This window comes from Nymphalis io, chromosome 21 (assembly GCF_905147045.1).
Source record: "Nymphalis io chromosome 21, ilAglIoxx1.1, whole genome shotgun sequence".
Taxonomy (NCBI): Eukaryota; Metazoa; Arthropoda; class Insecta; order Lepidoptera; family Nymphalidae; genus Nymphalis; species Nymphalis io.
The window spans coordinates 9,429,775-9,454,745 of NC_065908.1; the positions used below are offsets into that span (position 1 = coordinate 9,429,775).

A 24,971-nucleotide genomic window follows, 5' to 3' on the forward strand; every position below is an offset into this window, starting at 1 on the left:
TCTAATAGTCGCAGATAGAAACAGAAATAATAATACTAATAACAATTAGAAATTATGTCCGTTTGACATATTATAAATATATGCACAAACACAGACGCATTCTCTATTCCGACATTTTTTTTTTTTATAGAATAGGATGGCGGACGAGCATATGGGCCACCTGATGGTAAGTGGTCACCAAACGCCCTTAGACATTGGCATTGTAAGAAATGTCAACCATCGCTTACATAGCCAATGCGCCACCAACCTTGGGAACTAAGATTTTATGTCCCTTGTACCTGTAATTACACTGACTCACTCATCCTTCAAACCGGAACACAACAATACAAATACTGCTGTTTTGTTTGTTGTGAAATGTTTTTATTTTTTAATCTAGTTTGAAATATACATATGTGTAGCTTTTATTTTATGCTGAAAACACTGTGCATACAGTGAATTAGGTCAAAAAAGAACAAATCAATAAAAGAAAAAGTATAAACGTTTCTTGAAAAAATTCCACTGTGAATCTTTCTTAATCAACAAGAGGAAACTAAGAGTTCTGAGTTCAATGGACGGAACTCCGATTGTTCGAATACTCCTTAAGTCCTCACGAACACGTTTCGAACCGTATTCCCTAAGAGCACTTACGAATACTAACGGATCTAGCATTTTATTCCAATTTTTTGTTTATCCAATGGATTTGAATTTGGAATTCGACTTCACTAAAATCATATTTATTTGGATGGAATCGTTGTGACAAACGTACTATGGAATTATGGATGAAGCGGCTATTGGCTTATCGGTTCCATCTATGAAATTCTCTCAGTGACATGACAAAATTATATTTATTGAACTAATAATAAAGTTCATTATTTTATATTATTTTCTATGCATATTTATACACTGTATCGGATTATCCGTGAAATACGTTATAAAGAACTAACTGTATGAGACAATATAATCATTTCAGAAATACTAACAAAAGAGTTATCAAAAGTAATACTATAAATACTACTAATATGAGTTTAAATATAATATTACTTATTTCATTTACTCATGTTTTAGTAAAAACAAGAGAGAGAGAGAGAGAGAAAAAAAATTGCCTTAAAGAGAATACATTAAAACGGTTGGGGTTTCAAAGGCACATTACGTTCTGTGTTGATGGGATAGTGGAATTTTATGGGAGGCTTCCTGTACATAATTTGCGGCCCAAAATAGACCAAATTTCAAGGTAGTGTACTCGCCACCTTTGTCCAGTGATACTATAAGGGCCATAATGGGTAACAGCATCAGAAAAAAGTACAGATAGTGAAACAGTCGAGAGTCATCAAACATCCGTAAAGCATACTCAGCGCTTTATTGTGGTGTGCAAACGTTTTTTTTCAACGTTAAGTATGCTTAATAGCACCTCGTATTCTATATCCAGTATCCGTTGCAAATATTATTATATGCAACATTGAAGCGCTTACATTTTAAACGGTTTACAAAACAGCTGTTAAACGTTGAAAATTTTCTGTAAAATGTAAAATGAATTTTCACTCAGTTTTAATTGAAATAAAAGCAATGTGAATTAATCCGTTAATTTGTATTTAACAATGTGTATTTAACCTTTCAACTTCAATTATTTTTTATTATTACAAATAGTATTTACATTACGAGTGAATTAAAATCTCATAACTGAATGTACTATCGATTTAAAAAAAAAATATGAAAAAGTGTCGGTGTATGTCTTGTTGCCTCAATGACCTTTCAATTATAAATTAAAAAAATATAGTGTACCTCCAGATTTACTTATAGGTATATAGCTCTACAATATTTTACTGGTGGTAGAGCTTTGTGCTAGCTCGTCTGGGTAGGTACCACCCACTCATCAGATATTCTATCGCAAAACAGCAGTACTTGTTATTGTTGTGTTCCGGTTTGAAGGGTGAGTGAGCCAGTGTAATTACAGGCACAAGGGACATAACATCTTAGTTCCCAAGGTTGGTGGCGCATTGGTGATGTAAGCGATGGCTAACATTTCTTACAATGCCAACTTCTATGGGTGTTGATGACCACTTACCATCAGATGGCCCATATGCTCGTCCGCCTTCCTATTTTATAAAATAAAATCTTAAGTGAAATAAAATGCTAATAATATGAATTGTTACAGCCTGAAACATGTCTTACAGCAATACACTCATATATATCTTGAATTCACTCTCTTAACAAAACCACTTTATATACAAACCGTTTGAAGCATGTTATTAACAATATATAACATGCTTCAAACAGTTTGTATATAAAGTAATTCTCGTCGACAGTAAAGTTTTTGGCAACGTTTTGTGAATTGGGCGAATTTATGTAGGCTTTTCAAATTAGAATCTAGAGGTTGAATTACGCAACGAGTCAAACGGGACATTGAATCGATAATCGGGTATCGATTTTGTAGCATTCTGAATTTGATATTATTTTAATGATTTTGTAACATTCTGATTCTTGATATTATTCAGGCCAATAAAAAATTCTCAGTATCAGCCCGGAGTGCGTACCGGAAGTGTATATACTCCCAAGCCTCGGAAAGCACGTAAAACCGTTGGTCATGCGCTTGAACTATCCACAGTCGTGTCGGATAGCCGTCCCATCGGATTAGGAGAGTAAGAAAATAGAGTGCATCTGTGTTGGTGCACACACTTGTGCGCTATAACATAACATGTCCTGCGTAGTTGACTAATTATCATCATCAATCATGAACATTTGAGGTCAATATATGTATGAATTGGAATGATTCGACCATTGTTGCTTATACTCCTATTTCCATTTTTATGTTTGGTAACAATAACGCTCATCAATAGTTACCAAACGAAAAAAATAAAATAACAAAAGAATATATTTTGTTTTTTCTTTGTCTATTTATGAATAGATTATATCTCTATAACAATAAAAGCAGTATTAACTATATTAAACTTTTTAACCAAATAAAATAACCTCGACAAATCGATTTTATATCAGTAATACGAATAACCAGTTCATTTCGTCAAAATGGCTGCCGACTCACGCGAGCGTTATCTACAGACATCTTGGCGCCGTACCCCGTTACCCCCCCTACTGCATGTTTAGTGCGGATTTTCTAAGATATATGATATCTTTATAATGCTCTTACTATATAGACCAAGTGTGGACTGGCATTACGTTCTGGCATGAGACTCATTAGTGTCCAGGTTATATTTTTTCTAAATATGTAACAGGGTTTCAAATTATTAATATTAATTTGTTTCATTTGTCATCACTGCGTTAAGCAATAGGCAACTTTTTAAAAAATAGTCACAAATTCAATTAAGAACTTGTATTTATTTCGTTATCTGTGACGAAGAAAAAAATAATCGCTATCGTAATCTACAAGGGGAGCCGAGATGGGCCAAAGGTAAGAAGGCGTGAACCTTAACCGATGATCACGAGTTCAACCCCAAATAAGCACCACTGAATTTTCATGTGCTGAATTTGTGTTTGTTTCATCTCGTTAATTCGTCTCGTGTTTGACGGTGAAGGAAACCATCGTAAAGAACAAAGATCTAATTTCTCTATAATTCTGCCACATATGTGGCATTGGAGCAGCGTTGTGGAATAATAAACAAACCTTAAAAGGAAAGGCCTTAGCCCAACAATGGGATATATAAGTATGGCTATTTGGTGGTAGAATAGTGAGAGTTACCTACACAGACGGGCTTCCACAAAGCCCTACTACTACTTACTTTATTTGGAAAGCAAGTCAACAACAGCTACTTTCTTCGATTTTGTCTTAAATAATTACATTATGTTTCGTGCGAAAATTCCAAAATACAATAACAACAGATGTTTTAAGATAAACATCAAAGTAAGTTTATCTGAATATGTAATAGAATCACGGACTGAGACGAAAATATTAAGCCATTGTTACATGACCTTCCTTACATAGCGTCTTATATAAAAGTTCGAAAAATGACGTTTTAATATTTAATAATGTATAATGTGAAAATGAAGATGCTAAGAATCCCCGGCAGATTTCGTGTTACCAACACCGACGACCTCTGGCCCTGGCAACATATAACACGCGTACACTGCGGACCGACGAGAAGATCATCGAACTGGAGGAAGAATTGAGCAGGTTACACTGGGATATCGTCGGATTATCCGAAGTCCGAAGACAGGGGGAGGATACGATGATCCTGAAATCCGGTAACCTTCTCTATTTCCGAGAGGGCGATCAACTGTCTCAAGGTGGTGTCGGGTTCATAGTCCACAAGTACCTCGTTAACAACGTTGTGAAAATCGAGAGTGTGTCGGCTAGGGTGGCGTACCTTATACTCAGAATCACCAAGCGGTATTCTTTGAAGGTCATACAGGTATACGCGCCGACTTCGACACACTCCGACGATGAGGTTGAGGTCATGTATGAGGATTTATCTAAAGCCATACATACCAACAAGACTCATTTCACTTTTGTAATGGGGGACTTCAACGCGAAGCTGGGCAAACGATTCGGTGATGAGTTAAAGGTGGGACCTCATGGAATTGGAGACCGCAACACTCGGGGCCAGATGTTGGCCGACTTTATGGAGAAGGAGGGACTCTTTATGATGAACTCCTTTTTCAAGAAGCCAGGTCAGCGTAAATGGACCTGGGTGAGCCCTGATGGGAAAACCAAGAATGAGATAGACTTCATCTTGTCGACGAGAAGACAAATATTTAATGACGTCTCCGTGATCAATGCAGTCAAAACTGGGAGCGATCACAGACTCGTAAGAGGCTCGTTAAATATCAATGTTAAACTCCAGAGGTCCCGACTGATGAAGTCTACGCTCCGACCATCACCTCTTCAAATCCGAAATCCCGAAGCCTTTCAGCTCGAACTCCAAAACCGATTCGATTGCCTAGCAGACTGCGAGGAAGTGGACACATACAACGACAGGCTTGTGGAAACTGTCCGTACGGGTCTAAGACCTTCAAGACCAGCCGTACAAAAGGAACCAAAAAGATCTCTGCCTCTACCCTACGGCTTATGGAGAAAAGACGGAAAATGATTCTGACGTCCCCAGCTGATGCTGCCGGCTATCGGCTGATCAACAGACGGATTTCAAAGTCTCTAACTCGCGACACTCGCCAATTTAATACAATGCGCATTAAAGAGGCCATCGAGCGGAACAAAGGCTCTAAAGTGTTCGCCAGAGATCTGTCTGTTGGTCAGAGTCAACTGACAAGGCTGAAAACTGAGGATGGCAGAATAGTCACGTCAAGATCTGAGCTGTTGGAAGAGGTTGAGAAGTTCTACGGTCAGCTGTACACGACAGCTCAATCACCTGTCAGTAGTCATGCTGCAGATCCCAGAGCAAGACTAACCCGACACTACACTGAAGATTTTCAGGACGTCAGTCTTTTCGAGATTAGAATGGCTCTCGGACAACTCAAAAACAACAAGGCACCTGGTGATGATGGTATTACAGCCGAGCTTCTGAAGGCGGGTGGTACACCGATCCTCAGGGCTCTTCAGAGGCTTTTTAACTCCGTCATTGCCAAAGGTCAAACGCCAAAAGCATGGCACAGAAGTGTGGTGGTACTTTTCTTTAAGAAGGGTGATAAAACCCTTCTGAAGAATTACAGGCCCATCTCACTGCTGAGTCATGTTTACAAGTTGTTTTCGAGAGTCATTACGAATCGTCTCGAGCAAAGGCTTGACGACTTCCAGCCACCCGAACAAGCCGGATTCCGGAAAGGCTTTAGCACCATAGACCACATACATACGCTGCGGCAAGTTATACAGAAGACTGGGGAGTATAACCAGCCACTTTGCTTAGCGTTTGTGGACTATGAGAAAGCCTTTGATTCGATCGAAACCTGGGCCGTGCTGAATTCTCTTCAAAGGTGCCAAATTGATTATCGGTATATCAGGGTGTTAAAGTGCTTGTACGAGAACGCCACCATGTCGATCCGACTCCAGGATCAGAACTCAAAACCTATCCAACTGCAGAGAGGTGTAAGACAGAGAGACGTGATATCTCCGAAACTGTTTACCGCTGCATTGGAAGATGTTTTCAAGCTTCTGGACTGGAACGGACTTGGCATCAATATTAACGGCGAGTACATCACTCATCTTCGATTTGCCGATGACATTGTAATTATGGCTGAGACCTTGGAAGACCTCGGCACTATGCTCGATGACCTCAGCAGGGTTTCCCAACAAGTGGGTCTAAAAATGAACATGGACAAGACGAAAATCATGTCGAACATCCATGTTGCACCCACTCAAGTCAAGGTTGGAAATTCTGCACTCGAAGTTGTAGACAACTATGTCTACCTAGGTCAGACCATCCAACTAGGTAGGTCCAACTTCGAGAAAGAGGTCAATCGTCGAATTCAACTCGGCTGGGCAGCGTTCGGGAAGCTACACGATATCTTCTCATCCCAAATACCGCAGTGTCTCAAGTCGAAAGTCTTCGACCAGTGTGTGTTGCCAGTGATGACTTATGGATCAGAGACGTGGTCGCTCACAATGGGCCTCATAAGAAGGCTCAAGGTCACTCAAAGGGCAATGGAGAGGGCTATGCTCGGAGTTTCTCTGCGAGATCGAATCAGAAATGATGAAATCCGCAGGCGAACCAAAGTAACCGACATAGCCCGAAGAATTGCTAAATTGAAGTGGCAGTGGGCGGGGCACATTGCTCGCAGAACCGACGGCCGCTGGGGCAGAAAGGTTCTCGAGTGGCGACCACGAACCGGAAGACGCAGCGTGGGCAGGCCCCCTACAAGGTGGACCGACGACTTAGAACGAGTCGCGGGAAGCCGTTGGATGCGGGCAGCGCAAGATCGGCCAACGTGGAAATCCTTGGGGGAGGCCTTTGTCCAGCAGTGGACGTCTTTCGGCTGGTGATGATGATGATGATGATGATAATGTGAAAAACATTGTGATATTCATTATTATCATTTTAAACTTCCCCTCCCGACTTGTCACAGGAATAACAATAATATAATATATAAATATATATATTTTTTTTTTGTTTTTTTGACTACCTCGTTAGTTTAGTGGCTTGATGTAAGGCCGCAGACCCGGAGGTCCTGGATTCAATTCCCATGTCGGGCCAATAATAAGTTATTGGGTTTTTCTGTCAGAAAATTGTCAGTAGCATCCCGGAGTCTGGAAGTTCGAAGTGTGTACACTCCCGTGCCTCAGAAAGCACGTAAAGCCTTTGGTCCTGCGCCTGAACTCTTTCCGGTCGTGTCGGATTGCCGTCCCATCGGATTATGAGTTACGGAATAGAGAGTGCGCCTTTGTTTGCGCACACACTTGTGCACTATAATATCTCCTGCGTAGTTGACTTTCTTGAGTTTGGCTGCCGTGCCCGAACTCGGTCTCGAGGACATTATTATTAAATATTTTTTGATGATATATTTTATTCCTTAGCCAATGGCCAGTCGGCGTGGTATTTAAATTTGTAGTAAAACAAGAGGTTGAATTGTATGTATTGTGAAAAGTGAATTTTTATTTAATGGTCAATGAGTTTTTTGTGTATAAAAATAAAGCCTAAATATTTCGTAAAAAAGTATTTGGAAAATGGATCTGTCAGGTCTATTGATAAACAATAATAATAATTAGTCTTAAAACCTTTTTAGTTTTATTGTTTAGAACATATTTGAAATGGGCTGAACGTATAAATACCACAGCTCAACTTATGTCGTAGACCATTAGAAAAAAACTATAGGTAATATTCACCTTGATATTTTAATGTACATTTTAAAATGGTAAAAGTTCAGTTGGTCTAGTTTTACGATGGAATAATAAAATGTTTTTGGCCAATGAAATCGTGACCGAAATCCTGATCGAGACATTCCGTGTACATTACGACGAGTATAAAAGATTATGTAAAGTAAAAGGAAACTTCGAAGATAAAAGTTAGCGTCGTTATCTTTAGATGGACAAAGATAGAATTTTTAAGGATATTTAATGATTTTTAGATTTTAATTATTTGTATTATACATAGAGCTTTCAGCGCGACACATTTATCTTATGCCCAAAAACCGTAGTTGTATTAATATGTACGATATTTGTTTGTCTCGGTGTTTAAACGAATGACACTGGTCGAATCGATTACCTATTTTTTATTCCCAAACATTCCCCCTATGTATTCAATTTTCCTCTTAACATAAACAACATCACACTACGCACTTCTTGTCGTATGAATATTTACACTATTTAATATGTTTATATATTTTTAAATTTATGATTGTATAAAGATTAGCAATATTTCATTTAATTAATATATATTTATATTATCATTAAATATTTATGAACTAGTAACGTTTAAGCAATTTATTTGTATAAATAAATACAAACAACAATTAAAACTAGCTACTGTACAAATAATGACCGAGTACGAGTGGAATGGTGGCAAGAATGCAGCATTTTCCCTTTGAATCGTAAATCTAAATCGATACTTTGGGCGAAAAATTAACCAGCCCTCCTGCCATCAGTACAGACAATAAGAAGAGATGTTATATTTTTCGAATCCAAGTTAATAATGAATATAAATTAGCGTTTTATGTAAGCATCGACCGGTTCAATCTACGTAACGACGTCATCAATATGCGTTTTCCGCTATCCGATACGATTCGGTAAAATGTTATACATAAACGGTAAAACGCCATTTTAAAACACGTGTCAAAGTTAAAATAAAGTCAATTTATAATAATAATATCATATGAACTACAATCATTACCATTTCTATACTTTTTTATAAATAGTTTTTGTTATACTTTATATTATAGTATGGAAATATTTTACAATAGTGTCTGCAAGTAAAGTATATCCTTAGGATCTAAGGAACAAATTTCTTCAACTATTATTGTTTTTGATAATAATACCTGTTGTAACTCAGTCTCCTCTCGGACAAGTTGAACTGAGTTTTTATAATTAATAATATTCTCATTAAACCACAGATATTACAAACAAAGAAACTTTACAATACACTTAAATAACTTTAAATAATTGATCTGTAATAATCTTATCTCAACGTAGCTATCTTTTCCAGAAAACCTAACGGCTGGGGACAAAATAATTATTACAATTGCGTATTGTATAGCATAAGTTAAATAATAAAAATTTAGTTTGTGGAATGTAGTAGGGAAATTACCTTAATTATCCCAAGTGTTAATTATATTCTCTTGCTATATGGCAATCCTACTTGGGCTTCTGCTTAGAGCTTGCTTGTGCGCTAGAAGTAAGCTCTGTTGTGTGTGTGCATTATATGTATATTCCAAGTTGGTTTTTTTAAATTATTTATTAAACCTTTAATATATAGTTAAATACATAGTTAGTATGAAGACATGTTTATCGTATCGATTAACTGTTATCGTTGGTTGAAAATAAACTTTCATTGGTGACATATGGACACTCCATGTCCGAGAGATATAAGGCGTCCAAACTTTTTTAACATGTTAAGTTGTATATAAAGTACTTAAATGGTAGTTTTCATGGGATATTCTTATTAGATTATAGACTAACATATTCAAAGTTATATCATGTATAGTCAAGTCAAAATTGAAATATGGGGCAATTCAATGGGCTGATAAATAGATACCTCAAAAGTCAACGCATTTACGCTTTTTCATTTGCTCGCGAAGGAAATATAAAAAAGTAAAGTAACAGCATGTAATAGTACCACAGCTGGGCTAAGGCTTATCTTCCTTTGAGAAGGCTTGAGCTTATTCCACGACGCTGCTCTAATGTGGGTTTGTGGGTACACAAGTGTCAGAATATCAGTAAAATTAGACACGTTTTCCGCACGATGTTCTTCTTCAACGCCGAGCACCAGATGAATTCTCAACACAAATTAAGCACATGGATATTCAGTGCTTGATAACGTTCTTTTTTTTATAGAATAGGAAGGTGGACGAGCATATGGGCCACCTGATGGTAAGTGGTCACCAAACGCCCTTAGACATTGGCATTGTAAGAAATGTCAACCATCGCTTATAGCCAATGCGCCACCAACCTTGGAAACTAAGATTTTATGTCCCTTGTGCCTGTAATTACACTGGCTCACTCACCCTTCAAACCGGAACACAACAATATCAAGTATTGCTGTTTGCGGTAGAATATCTGATGAGTGGGTGGTACCTACCCAGACGAGCTTGCACAAAGCCCTACCACCAGTAGTTCATCGATTAGTTACATTTAAACTGTAACTATTATAATGAAAATCATGCGCGATTACAAATATGGCTTTGTCGGCTAAATCCGATATGGTTACACCTAGCTTAAGCATCGCTTTCACGTAGCACATACCTTATTAGCGCAAGAGAAAGGATAACTTAAATACTGTTTTACATAAGTTTATTAAAATGCCGTCTATATTAGCTATAGAAAACGTACAAATAAAATTGAATTGTCTGTCTGTGATTTCAAAATAACTAACTTTAGTTAACTTAACTCAGAGTTTGCACAAAGCCCTACTCCCAGAGGAGGGCTTTGTGCAAACTCTGAGTAAGTACCACCCACTCATAAAATATTATACCGCAAAACAGTAATAATTGGTATTATTGTGGTTTGAAGGGTGAGTATGCCAGTGTAATTACAGGCATAAAGGACATAACATCTTAGTTCCCAAGGTTTGTGGTGCATTAGCGATGTAAGCGATGGTTAACATTTCTTACAATGCGAAGTCTATGAGCGTTGGTGACCACTTATCATCTGATAGCCCATATGCTTGTCCGCCTACCTATACTTAAAAAAACTGCCTATTTTAAAGTTAATATGGCCATTTGCGGGTTACCAAAACCAAAACAATCATTTTTTATTATATTGTCTGTTTGTCCGGGGCAATTTTGCAATTGCAAATAACTTAATTATTATAAGGGTTATTCTAAGGTACCGTTTGGTCGTTACTTCATCAAAAGCGGTTTAGTCTATCAAAAGTTATCACATCTAAAAATTAACTTATCTTTGTTGTCTACTTTTTAAGACTTATCTATAAAAATAAATGAAATTGAAGTGGCTGTCTCTTATTTCAAAATACCTATTTATAAGGTAATATGATAAAACGAAACTACCATTTATTTTGTTTTAGACTACGACGGCTGTCATTTAATTTTTTATAGGATTCAAAAGTACTTGTCTAAGTCTATTTGAATAAAAAAATATATTTAATTTTATGTACAATTGAAATAGGAATTATGTACGTTAATAATAATACGTCATGTATTGTGAAGGATTTTCGTTAAAGATTAATTACCACGCGAAGCCACGGGTTTTGCTTACTACTAATTTTTTGTTAGTTTGTTTGCTTGTTACGCTTTTACTTTTTAGATACTCAACAGAACATTCTAAATTTATGCCATTCATGCCATTTATGTTATTTTTCTTTTACATATTCACGATATTCAGAACTGATCGACTCGTTTAAGCTGTCAGTGGTAGCATTATTTATTTAACAAGAAAATACCGAACCTTCTTATATTTATTTCTTTTCTATTTTATTGTTCTATTGTTAATTATATAAATGTATCTTTCTTTCTCCTTCTTAATTTTTAGGTGACTAAATGAGTCATGACTGCTTAGAATATTCCAGTGTAATTTATGTTGTTTATCAAGGAATGGAAAAGAGATAAAAAATAATATGTAGAAAATAATTTCATAGCCTTTCACATCATCCTCCGCAAATGTAATTCACGCTTACCTATGAAGCTGGATTCATCGCTGGCATGCAGTGCGTGCATGACGAGCGCGGCGAGGATAGCTGGGCGCGGCGGCAGCGGCGGCGCCAGTCCGCGCAGGCTCACCGGCGCGGCGGACCAGATGGCGCCGCAGAGCATGCCCTAGCGCTCCGACACGAGCATCGCTGCTCCACGCGCCGCTCTACACATACATTACAATTAATAAATAGAAGAACACATAATTATATAAAACACTAGCGACCAACCCCGGCTTCGCACGAGTGCAGTTACTCATAGACAAAATGATAAATACGATTAGTAAGTTACAAAATATTTAGTACGATGAATCTCTAAAGGTTTAGCCAGCGATAGCCTCTTAAACGTATAAAAACTGCTTTTTATGAACCCTCATCGGAAGTACTGGTTATATGACTATACATAAAGGAATCATCACTTTAATTCCATTAAATATTTATAAATCTCCTGCCTTGGCTATTTTGAAACAAACCTCGAAAACGTGGGTAAATATAATATATAAATATAAATAATAAAATATTATTGATATCCGACATTGACCATAACAATTAAAACATTTCAAGAACACACGCGTCAAAATAGTATATCATCATGATAAAAATAGTATATCATCGGTTGTCAACATTTCACGGGTGAGTAATGAAGTGAGTTCTTCCACGTCAAAAGTTCAAGGTAACAAGTATTAATTGTGGTACGCGGAGAAAATTGATGGCATTTCAACATTCATTGCGTTAGTCACATAAATTCCTTGGAAGAAACTTGTAACTTTAGTTATGGTCCGATGGGCGTTGAAAATTACATAATAACTTCATGGCGCTTGATTATTATTTCAAGTAGTTCCTCTCGGGTTATAAGTTGAAAAAGGCATATAAGTCGAGATGGCCCAGTGGTAAGAACGCGTGAATCTTAACCGATGAACGTGGGTTCAAACCCGGGCAAGCACCTCTGAATTTACATGTGCTTAATTTCTGTTTATAATTCATCTCGTGCTTTTCGGTGAAGGAAAACATCGTGAGGAAACCTGCATGTGTCTAATTTCATCGAAATTCTGCCACATGTGTATTCCACCAACCCGCACTGGAGCAGCGTGGTGGAATAAGCTCCAAACCTTCTCCTCAAAAAAGGGAGAGGAGGCCTTAGCCCAGCAGTGGGACATTTACAGGCTGTTACTGTTACTATATATATGTGCAAATATTTTGTTTGATGGTAAGTGGCCACCACCGCTCATTGACACCGGCGATGTAAGAAATATTAACCATGCCTGACAACGCCAATGCACCACCAACCTTGGGAACTTAGATGTTATGATTGTGCCTGTAGTTACACCGGCTCACTCACTCAAACCGGAAAGAAACAATACTAAGTATTGCGTAGAGCGGTAGTAGAGTGGGTGGTACGTACCTAGACAGGCTTGCACAAAGCCCCACCTAAGTGGTGGTGGTCGATTATGTTATTATATAAATACATTTAATTTTTTTGTTAACCTATCTACAGCCTATTGGTCAAAAGTTAAAGAAAAAATGTTTTTGTATAACCTAGCATTCACCTGTACACATATTTATTTTTATTTCCTCCGCTTACAACGGACGTAGGACGACAGCTGAGGGATCATAATATGTGCTAGGCTAGGCGGGCATTCGATCTTGCAAGCGTTGTAACAATTTATGATATAACTATCGATATTTAAGCTGAAACTGAATTTGGCTGAGATGTACCTCAACGAATGACGTCTCGATTACAACAATAGTCGATATACAGTACTCGCGTGTAGTGTTTATTTGAATTTTAACATTTTTTACTGACGCTAGACACGTTAAGCTGCAAGTTCGTAATAACCAAACCACCCAAAGCGTTTGAACACCGTCTACGACGTCCAAACCCCGGGATTGGCTTTAAAATACCACAGTCCAGAACAGAAAGTACATTTCTATAGTAAGGCATCGTGACGCGGCGTAAGGTGTGACGTTGTAAGCGGTCCATGACGTTTATAGAAGACTACAATGTACGTATGACTTGTTTTTTCCTAAATTGTATTATTATTAAAGACCTTTAATTAAGTTTACTATGTGTGAATGTTTTATACATATGTTATTTAGATATCAGCGCGTTATAAGGTATCTGTTATTTATAACTTTAAAATATAGTATTGGTTTTTCACTCATATAGACCAGCGTGTGAACGTTGCTGATGTAAAGCATCGACACGGTCTAGGATTTGAAGAATTTGCGAATAATAAATGTGGATTCGAAGCGCTTCTTCTAAATGTACCTTCACAAAGAAATAAAAAATCTCTAGCGAATGGCGTCAATACACAATACTAGTATTTATTGATTTACTGCCTCGTTGGTCTAGTGGCTTGATATAAGGCCGCAGACTCGGATGTCCTGGGTTCAATGCCCAGGTCAGATCAATACAAATTTATTGGGATTTTCTGTCAGAAAATTCTCAGTTACAACCCGAAGTCTGGAAGTTGGAAGTGTGTACACTCCCGTGCTCCGGAAAGCACGTAAAGCCGTTGGTCCTGTGCCTTAACTCTTTCCGGTCGTGTCGGATTGCCGTCCCATCGGATTATAAACTAAAATATCTCCTGCGTAGTTGACTAATCTCTCTTAAGATTGGTTGCCTTGGCCGAAATCGGTCTGGAGGACATTATTATTATCCATTGATTATAAATAATTTAACCATTATTTAACACATTATTGTTAACACATTGTTGTGACATTATTTAAATATAAGCTGTGTTTTACTGACATTGAAGTATTTTATGAAAATTTCTAAAATAAATACCCTGGGACATTATTCACACACGGCCATCTGATCTCAGACTAAGCAGAGCTTATACTATGGAAACCAGAAAACTGATATACTACATATACTACTTTTCTTTTGTAAATACATTTTTATACAAATAATTACACCCAGACTTAGGACAAACAGACATGTTCATGCACAGAAATGTCTGTACTGGTAGGAAATCGAACCCACAATCTTTGGCGTGAAAGGCAAGTAGCTACCAACCACGCCAACCGGCCCGTTAACATACGCATATTGTATGTAACCTAGTTATTAATCGAGGCTTTCATGAAGAAATGTAAGCGGAACAGCATGGAGGCGACCTAATAACAAGTTGACACAACTACCCACAGACATTAATATGTAATAAAGGGGGAGTGAGCCAGTGTAATTACAGGTACATGGGGCATTAGCAATTACGTAAATTGCCATGTTTTATGGAATCATTAAGCTGTTTTCTCCGTAATCTCATCTCATTCACTTTCTATAATTCACGTAAGAATCGTCTAAAAAAACTTTAATTTAAATTAAGGGAGATGTTATAAAAAAACTGCGCATAGTTTTATTAACAGATGACAATTCGTAAAAAAATAATCAAAGAACATTTGTTACGTTATTAGAAATTACCACGTAGGTACCAAGTACTCATTAGATACTTTGACGCCAAGCAGTAATATTTAGTATTGTTGTGCTCCAGGCACCCTGGACATGCGTTCTCAAAGTTGGTGGCGCATCGGTGATGAAAGGAATATTTAATATTTCTTACACCGATATCTATGGACAGAGTTTACCACTTAGAATCGATTGGCCCATTGGCCCGTCTGCCTACCTGTTTTATAAAACCACACACAGTGTGATAAAATTCGTAACTACTTTTAACAATGCGCTGCCAACTACAGGATATTATTAACTAAGATCTAAGACGTCTTTTATTTAACCGGCATACTCACCATCGAAATCGTATCAGAAAATAAGCTTTGCCGTTTGAACAACTAGCGATTAGATGTAAAGGGCCAAACCTAGGAAATCATTCCCTAACTGTGCCTGCACTGTTTATCTATAATCTAAGAAATTTATGATTTTATAAGTTACTTCAACTAAACATGCACCAAAACTATAATACAGAGTTTTATTGCGATTAAAATCACACGTAGGGAAATAAAGAAACGTTTAATGCGTTGTCTGAAATTCCAATTACATTAAAACAGCAATTAGGAGTAAACAAATACAAAGCTAACATAAACAGTGCGCAGTTTATGAACGGGACCAAGTATTTAGAGCGGCCTCTTTACACTCTACATCTTAGTATATAAATACAGGTACTACAGAAGTAAGGTCTGTATTAGTTCCTGAGTAATGAGGTGTAAAAGGTTAGGAGATTAATTACGTTTTCCTTGATTCATCGTACAAATAGAAAAAAATCAATTAAAGTATACTATTCGTTAAATTGTAAAATAATAAACTTTATAGATAAATATTTCGATATTATCGTGCTTTTCTTGTGATATTTCAAGTGTATAGAAAAATATCGGTTTACAAGAAAAGAAGCACTCATGACTTTGCATTTGCTTAATTAGTGTAAGTAATCAAACCTCGAGGAAACCTTTATGTGTCGAAAGAATTTCTGCATAAATATAAACTCCAATCGGAGTGAATCTAGATTGATAGAATATATTCCAAAGCTTCTCCTTAATATGAGAAAAGGCATTTGCCCAATAGTGGGCAATTCTTCTAATTTCAGATGACATAGAGATATTCTGACCTATTCTGGAGAACGGCGATAAATCGGATTAGAATAATATTCCTGTTTGGTGTTATTATAAGTGATGAGTAGTTGGTACCTATCGACACTTGTGCAAAGTCCTACCAGAAAATGGTACCTGGTACCAAGTAGTCTGGAATTTTAATAAGGACATATACGGGAAAAAATTAGATCGTTGTGGAGAATATCAAGTTTTAATAACTTTATTATCAGGTAAACCATTATTACTATCATTAGCTATTTAAAAGAACCAAAAAATCATAATTTAAAAGAGCAACCAAGAAAAATAAGGTCTATTATTTAAAAGGATGTTCCGAATGCAAAAGACGCTATGCAGAAAAATATTTCCATGAACGTAAGTGGGACGCAGTAATTGCTGTGCTGTCGTTACTTTGTGAACATTTATCCGTTACAGAAGGTTTATGGGTCACTCTGAATGCTCGGATTAATTATTAATACTGAACAGTTATATGTGTAAAGTTACTTTATTGAAATGTATAATTAGAAACGTTGCGAGCGGCAGAGGCATGATCCTCTTGAGAAAATTACCTACCAAGACAAAAATAATTACTATTAAGAATCATGTTTTTAAATAACTAAGAATAAAATAATGTAACGTAGAGCGAAAATAAATATATACATATATTATCAATTCTAATAATAATATACTGGTGACGGCGACGTGTATAATATGTATATGCCTTCCATTTAAAGACCAAATGTATTTATCCTATTTAATTCTCAACTTTTTAAATTTAAGGTTAATTTAACTTTAGAAGTAATAAAGTAAAAAGATATGTTTCCTAGATATTATAAATATATATATATATATATATAAGATAATAATTATAAATATATAATATATTTATAGATAATAATTATAAACGCTCTAAAATGTATTTGATAACATTAATTATTTCATAAGATATTTTTTGTCTAGAACATGTAAATGTCTACCTATGTATACGCCTATATGTGAAAAAAAAATGGTAATTACAGTTTATTGATCAAGTTTGTAATTAAGTTGTCTTTATCATCAAAACATAATGGAATAAGCTCCAAAAGTTCTCCTCAAGAAAGGGGAGGCCTTAGCCCAGCAGTGGGACATTCACTGGCTTTTACTTTTTGCTTTATCATCTATAATAATAATAATAATATAATAAATAATCTTTCTTCACATACAAAGTTTCAAAGTATATTGAAGTCCCTGATTTCTGAGCTAGGCTCAAAGACCTGTATTACAGAAATCAGTGTCCTCTCTCATATTTTTTAGTGTCAAATCGTTCTATGTAAATAAAAATAAGTGATTAGTAATTATTTCATACTATATATTAGAGTGGAGTGTGTCGGTATGTGTGTATATGTGTAATTTGTTTCACAAAATATTACAGCAACAACAGTTCAGTTTGTTCATAATCTAGTCCTAGTAGCCAATTTTTAATAATTACTTTAGCTTCACGATTACATAAGGGATGTATATTTTTTATTTTATTTATTTTGTTATACAAATAAACTGCTTTAAAATCATGTTGTCGTTTGGCTGAAGCTGTTCGACATATAACAGGTGGACATACGTTTTTAATGACCCGTTGCTTACTGTATTCGTCGGCATGATAGGGGATGATTCTATGTTGTTGGATAACTAATTAATAGACGTATAGTTGCGTAACCATTAGGAGTTGACATTTTTCATACAATTTAGTTGTAGAAAATCTGTATGGGCTAGAGGTCATGACTTTTAAAATAGATCTATGCGCTCTTTCCAAGTCTAATATAAAGGTTTTACAAGCACCACCCCAAGCTTTTATACAATATCCAATGACTGACTGACCTAGTGCATAATATATTGTGCGCAGAAGATCTAAATCAGCAACGTGCCTCAACTTCTTGAAAACCCAAATAAGTTTCTGGTGCGCGCAGTTGTGATGTCTATATGAGAGCGCCAGCTAAGTTTTTCGTCCAAAATAACTCCTAGATATTTGACGGTCGTAGATTTAGCTATCTCAAAGCATGAACAGGAAGCAAGAGGATCACTGGGGTAGTTACATGTGTGAACCTTAAGACTCTCTGGTTTTATTTTGGCAAAAGAAAACTGAATAAATGAGGTTTTGGAGAGATTCAATGTCAACAGGTTTACACTAAGCCATTGATTGACTTTGTGGAGTCCTAATTGAGCATAATACCGTCCTTTGTCCCAAGTCTCTCCGTGGAATACAAGCGCAGTATCATCCGCGTAGGTAAAAATTTTACCATTTCTTAGAGTTTGTTCACATAGGTCGTTAATATAGATCAAAAAGAGAGTTGGGCCAAGAATACTGCCCTGAGGGACGCCACAAATGACAGGTGCCTGAGAACTGACGTGATCACCAATTCTAACTTGTTGCGAACGATTAACCAAAAAGTCCTTAAAGATCAGGAGTAGTTTGCCACGAATACCGAGGCATTCCAACTTGTTCACAAGAATGGGAATAGAGAAGGTATCAAACGCCTTGGCTAGGTCAAGGAATATACCTAAACACTTTTGCTTTCTATCTACCTGAGAAGTAATATATTACGTTAAATTGATGACTGCGTCTTCAGTACTTTTCCCAGCCCTAAAACCAAAATGTGAGGCAGATAACATTTTGTTATGTTCCAGATAATTAATTAGTCTGTTATTTAATAGTTTTTCTAATATTTTGGAAAGAGATGTCAGAACTGATATAGGTCTATAATTCGAAACTTGGTCTCGCTTCCCACCCTTGTGAACAGGAGTAATAAGCGATCTTTTAAAGACCTCAGGGAACACTCCCTGAATTATGCAAAGGTTAAACAGCTTAGAAAGAGCTGGGACTATTATATGCTTAGATAATTTTAGAAGCTGAGCTGGTACTAAGTCCCAGCCTGTAGCGCAATTATTTTTGAGGTTCATTATTAACAGTTCTATCTCTGCCTCATCTGGTGGTAGTAATACTATGGAATTACACTCTGGAGGAAACGTGAAATTGTATGAATTAGTGTTATTTTCATTATACGCAGTTGCAGTTTCGGCAAGCTGTTTCCCTATACTAGAAAAGTAATTATTTACAGAGTCTATGCTATTATTTATATTATTGTTAGGTCTCAAAAAGATTTTCAGCTGACGTTTTTGTTTTGTATAATCTATAATTGATTTGATTGCATTCCAAGATTCTTTATTAGTTTTTGCATTACGTAAAAGCGTTTTTTCATAATTTCTTTTAAGCTTTCTCAACAGAGAGTTACAAAAGTTCCGGTTTCGCTTATATGTAACCTCGAGCATTACGTTATTTGGTTCATTTTTGTGTTTTTTGTGTAGTTTATCTCTATTCCGGATACAGCGTAGGAGTCCAGTGGTTATCCATGGTTTAAGTGTTCTTTTTCTACTAGGTATACGGCTAATTTCAGAGTTCAGTTTAACAGAACCAGACAGTATATCAATAAACCTTGATGCTGCTTCATTAGCATCGCAAGATGGTGTGATAAAAGAGAAGTCCACTGCCTCTAAGTACTTAATGTAGACATCAAAATTAATTCTTTTGTAAGTGATTGGTTTTTTAGACTTAAGGGGGGCGAGCTCAATGCTGAGCAGTACTGAGGCATGGTCCGTTATGGTAGAATCAACTACAAATACTGATGGTCGAAATACTGTTTTTAGCATAACATGGTCTAGACAGTTGTGCAACCTAGTAGGATATGTGTGCCCAGGCAATAGTCCCAGTTCAGCGGTTACATTTAGGTAAGCTGCACAGTTCCTATCAATAGAACAGGCTTTAATATCAATGTTTATATCTCCGGCAATTATCAAGTTATTTCTCGCGCTAATAGGACGAATAATATTATCAATAGAGTTTAAAAAGCTGTCTGTGCATTGTATGGACGGGGATCTATAAATAGCCAAAATTTTAATAAGTAAAAAGTTGCCTCCTATTGCTTCAGGTTCCGTTATAGAACATTTTATGTTTTTTTTTCACGTATAGGACTATACCATCGTTTTGATTAAGGCAATTACTCGAGTAATAATAATCATAGTTATCAATAGTAGGAATAGGTTTGTGACTATTTAACCAGCATTCCGTTAATATTATAATGTCACTCTCAAACTTGAAGCGCGACAACTGAAATTAAATGATCGAAATTTTTATATATACTACGAATATTTTGACAAAATATCTTAAGATAACCGGCAGAACCTATATTTAATAATTTGCAAGTTTGTATCACATAAATACGCAGATGCTACATTAATGTTATCTATATCCGTTGAGATAATATCATTTGAATCAATCATTGCGAATGACAGGTATTAATTTGGTACAAAATAGAATGTTAAAGAATACATGCTTTGTAAGAACTAGGAATGCTAATTGTAATTGTATCTATAAAACCGCAGTAATGTATTGGAATTATCTCAATCAACCATCATCTTCTCTTTTATTCAGCAGTGGAACAATTGCTTATCAGTAATGCATACCATACTGTCACAGTATGTTATTACAAAACTTCAGTACATATGATAACTGACTCTAAATCTATTTCATTCGATGCACGATTGTAATTGACGTCACACACATGACGTCAATCTTGTTCAAGCCATTTAAATATGAGATGAGCAATTCTTGTATACTAATATACAAATTTCGTGCAACTCAAACAAGAACTACCGATTTGGCTCAAATTTTGTGTTAAGATAAGGTTTCGCTTTTAAGTTTATGTATATATACAATTTTAACAAAAACACGTCATTTTTTATCACTAATATAAGCCCAGTAATAAATATACTTTTATTTTTATTTTTTCACGCTGGAAAAACATATTACGCGTTTCCTTCACGGGTACAGTGGGAGGGGTATGTGGGGCTCGCCGGTGTCAGAGGCGCCGAGTGCGCCCGGAACATCGGAATACCCACTAAAAACCAGCGGTACCCTTTCCGTCTTAACGAGGAGCTTAGCGCCAGCATGTGTACTGGTGTTCCACCGAAATAACCGAGCTACGCGGATTGATAATGTCCGCTGTCGTAGACGCAACGACCTCGATAGACCTAGAGGGACAGCTCTCGGCCGCTTACCGCCAGTAATAAATACGCTGTGTATTTATATATTGTAATGGTTTGTTTGAGATATGATTATGATGTAAAATTAAAAATTAGTTGTATTTCGTTATAACAAAAATAATTGATTGAATTTTATTGAAATCATATAAATATCTATTAAATGCTTATGTTATGGGTTAATTAAATTCATTTTCATCTTTTGATATATTTGCCAAACAATAAATATAAAACACAATATGTACAATAATATCATCATATTTAACACTGTATATGAAATCTGAGTAAACTTTATAAAAGGTAGGTGGACTGAATAAGTGGTCACCCCCGCCCATATATGGTGGCACTGTAAGAAATATTGACCATTCCTTACATCGCCAAAGCGCTATAGAGTTAAATTGGAAGTTATGTCACTTGTACCTGTAATTATTTTGGCTCGCTCATCCTTTAAACCGGATAACAACAAAGTGTTGTGCTGTTTGGCGGTAGAATATGTAATCAGCCAGACTGATTAGCCTCCCATAAAAATCCTTGCCGTGGACTACCGGCTTAGAATTGTACTCCCCCAATCTCATCCCGTGGGTGTCGTAAGAGGCGACTGAGGGTCGGGGAAAAGGGGGGATGGGCAGCAGCGTCCCCCCTCCCATAAACATCTTACCCCCCTACTGCGCTCGCCAACACGCCTGCCCAGCGCGGCGAGTATGGGCAAACCCCTCCCTTAATGGCAGATGCGCCCAAAAAAGGCCCCAAGTTACCGGCAAGCCCGCTAGGCCCGACCAAGGTAGCGGTCGCGGTATCGGCAGAGCAGGGGGTGCTAAGAATCACCGGTTCACGGCAGGCTACCGTATAAAACGACTGCACATGGCAACGTATAATGGACGCTCGATGAGGCTGGACCATCACCTCGCCGAATTAGAAGTAGAGTTAAGTCATATAAACTGGCATATACTGGGGTTATCTGAAGTCCGAAGACAGGGGGAGGACACGATAACTCTAGAGTCCGGTAACTTACTCTACTTCCGCGAAGGTGATAACCTCTCCCAGGGTGGTGTCGGTTTTCTAGTCAAAAAGGATCTCATTAGCAGCATTGTGGAAATCAGTAGTGTGTCGAACCGGGTAGCGTACCTTGTCCTAAAATTTTCCGACAGGTACTCCCTGAAGGTCGTACAGGTATATGCGCCAACTTCGACATACTCTGATGATGTGGTCGAAGCGATGTACGAGGACATCGCAAAGGCCCTCAACGACACCTCGAAGGCCCACTACAATGTTGTTATGGGAGACTTTAATGCTAAAGTGGGAGTACTAGATAGCGGTGAATCGAAAGTCGGACCTTACGGCTTAGGCTGCAGAAATCACAGGGGGCAAATGCTGGCAAACTTTCTCGAAGCGCAGGGGCTTTTTTTGATGAATTCTTTCTTTCAAAAGAAGCCTCAGAGGAGGTGGACCTGGCGAAGCCCCGATAACGTGACAAGGAACGAGATAGACTTTATCATTTCGAATAAAAGGCACATATTTAGAGATGTTTCAGTGATCAACAGGTTTAATACCGGAAGTGATCACCGCTTGGTTCGAGGCACTCTAAATATCAACTTAAAAGCCGAAATATCGAGAATGATGAGGTCTACTCTCTGACCTACCATGCTCCAAGCTGCTCAAGGCTCCGAAAAGTTCCAAATGGAACTTCAAAATCAATTCACCGCGTTGGAAACCATAAGCAGCATTGATGAGAGAACCGACACGCTGGTCAAAATACTGCAAAACACATCCCGCAAGTGTTTTCCGCCACAGAGAAGAGACAACGCACCAAAACTCTCTGCTGAGACACTCGAGCTCATGAGAAAACGACGAGAACTACCATCGTTTTTATCAGATAAGGCCTTAAATCGAATAATAAAAACGCTGACGCGACGCGATCTCCGACGCTTCAATACCCGTGCCATCAAGGCTGCGATTGAGCAAAATCGGGGATCGAAAGTGTTCGCTCGCAAGTTTGGGAGGCCGCGTCTGACAAAACTTAAAACTGAAAATGGTGGGGTCGTTACCTCTAGGCCTGAGATTGTCGGAGAAGTAGAGAGGTTTTATGGGCAGTTGTTCTCTTCAAGAACCCGTGGGAATCAGTATTGATGACCAGCGCGCCCCTCTTATGCGCCATTACTCTGAGGAGCTCCCGGTCGTTGAACAAGGCGAGATTAGGGCGGCTCTAGAACAGCTTAAAAACAACAAAGCTCCGGGAGATGACGGAATCACAACAGAGTTGCTTATGGCAGGCGGGACTCCGGTCCTGAAAGAGTTAGCAAGCCTCTTTAATTCCGTCATCCAACATGGCAAGACCCCGGAAACGTGGAGCGGGAGTGAGGTGGTACTGTTTTTCAAGAAAGGTGATAAAACCCTCTTGAAAAACTACAGACCAATCTCACTCCTGAGTCACGTGTATAAGCTGTTCTCAAGAGTCGTCACGAACCGTCTCGCCAGACGACTTGACGAGTTCCAGCCCCCAGAGCAAGCCGGCTTTCGATCAGGCTACAGCACCGTGGACCACATCCATACTGTTCGGTAGATTGTGCAGAAGACCGAAGAGTACAATCAGCCGCTGTGTATGGCATTTGTGGACTACGAGAAAGCCTTCGACTCCATCGAAACCTGTGCAGTGCTCGACTCATTGCAGAGATGTCATATCGATTGGAGATATATCGAGGTACTGAGATGTCTGTACAACGCCGCTACAATGACTGTCCACATCCAGGACTGTAAGACGAAGGCGATCCAACTGCGCAGAGGGGTGAGACAGGGGGATGTAATATCCCCGAAACTGTTCACCAACGCGTTGGAAGACGTTTTCAAAACGCTGGATTGGACTAGGTATGGAGTCAATGTAAACGGCGAGTACATCTCACACCTTCGATTTGCCGACGATATCGTCATCATAGCAGAGTCGCTGGAACAACTCACCGAAATGCTGCGTAGCCTAGGCGAGTCTTCCCGGTGTGTCGGTCTCGGTATGAACTTGGACAAGACCAAGGTCATGTTCAATATGCATGTCGTGCCGGGACCGATATAAGTCGAGGGGAAATCTCTCGAAGTTGTTAGTGAATATACCTACCTAGGACAGATAATACAAGTCGGTAGGAACAACTTCGAGAAGGAAGCCGATCGAAGAATTCGCTTGGGATGGGCAGCATTTGGCAACCTTCGTCAAGTCCTCAAGTCGTCTATACCGCAATGTTTGAAGACGAAAGTCTTCAACCAATGCGTCTTACCTTCCATGACATACGGTGCCGAAACGTGGACACTAACTGCGGGACTAGTCCACAAATTCAAAGTCGCTCAGCGTGCTATGGAGCGAGCTATGCTCGGAGTATCTTTGAAGGATAAGATCAGAAATGAGATTATCCGGAAAAGAACCGGAGTCACCGACATAGCTTGCAAAATTAGCAGGTTGAAGTGGCAGTGGGCTGGTCACGTATGTCGTAGGACCGATGGCCGTTGGAGCAGACGAGTCCTAGAGTGGAGACCGCGAATCGGCAAGCGCAGCGTAGGGCGCCCTCCAGCTAGGTGGACCGACGACCTTAAGAAGGTGGCGGGCACCAACTGGATGCGGAAGGCGGAGGACAGGGAGCTTTGGCGCACCTTGGGAGAGGCCTATGTTCAGCAGTGGACAACGATTGGCTGTTGATTGAAAAATCCTTACTA

The 24,971-nt window shown here is 38.1% G+C and overlaps 2 protein-coding genes across 3 annotated transcripts in view; one reads left to right on the forward strand and one right to left on the reverse strand.

The window, feature by feature from the left end:
* The window catches only part of LOC126776758 (yemanuclein), a 425,903-nt gene that overhangs the window by 87,217 nt on the left and 313,715 nt on the right, over positions 1-24,971 (forward strand). The gene's annotated exons all lie outside the window — the stretch shown is intronic.
* Positions 1-24,971, reverse strand: part of LOC126776795 (protein Fe65 homolog) — a 99,581-nt gene that overhangs the window by 67,276 nt on the left and 7,334 nt on the right. For both annotated transcript variants that reach the window (XM_050499574.1, XM_050499573.1), the window contains exon 2: positions 11,664-11,842. In XM_050499574.1, coding sequence (XP_050355531.1) covers positions 11,664-11,799 — 136 coding nt within the window. In that variant the 5' untranslated portion in view covers positions 11,800-11,842. The remainder of the gene's footprint in view (positions 1-11,663; positions 11,843-24,971) is intronic.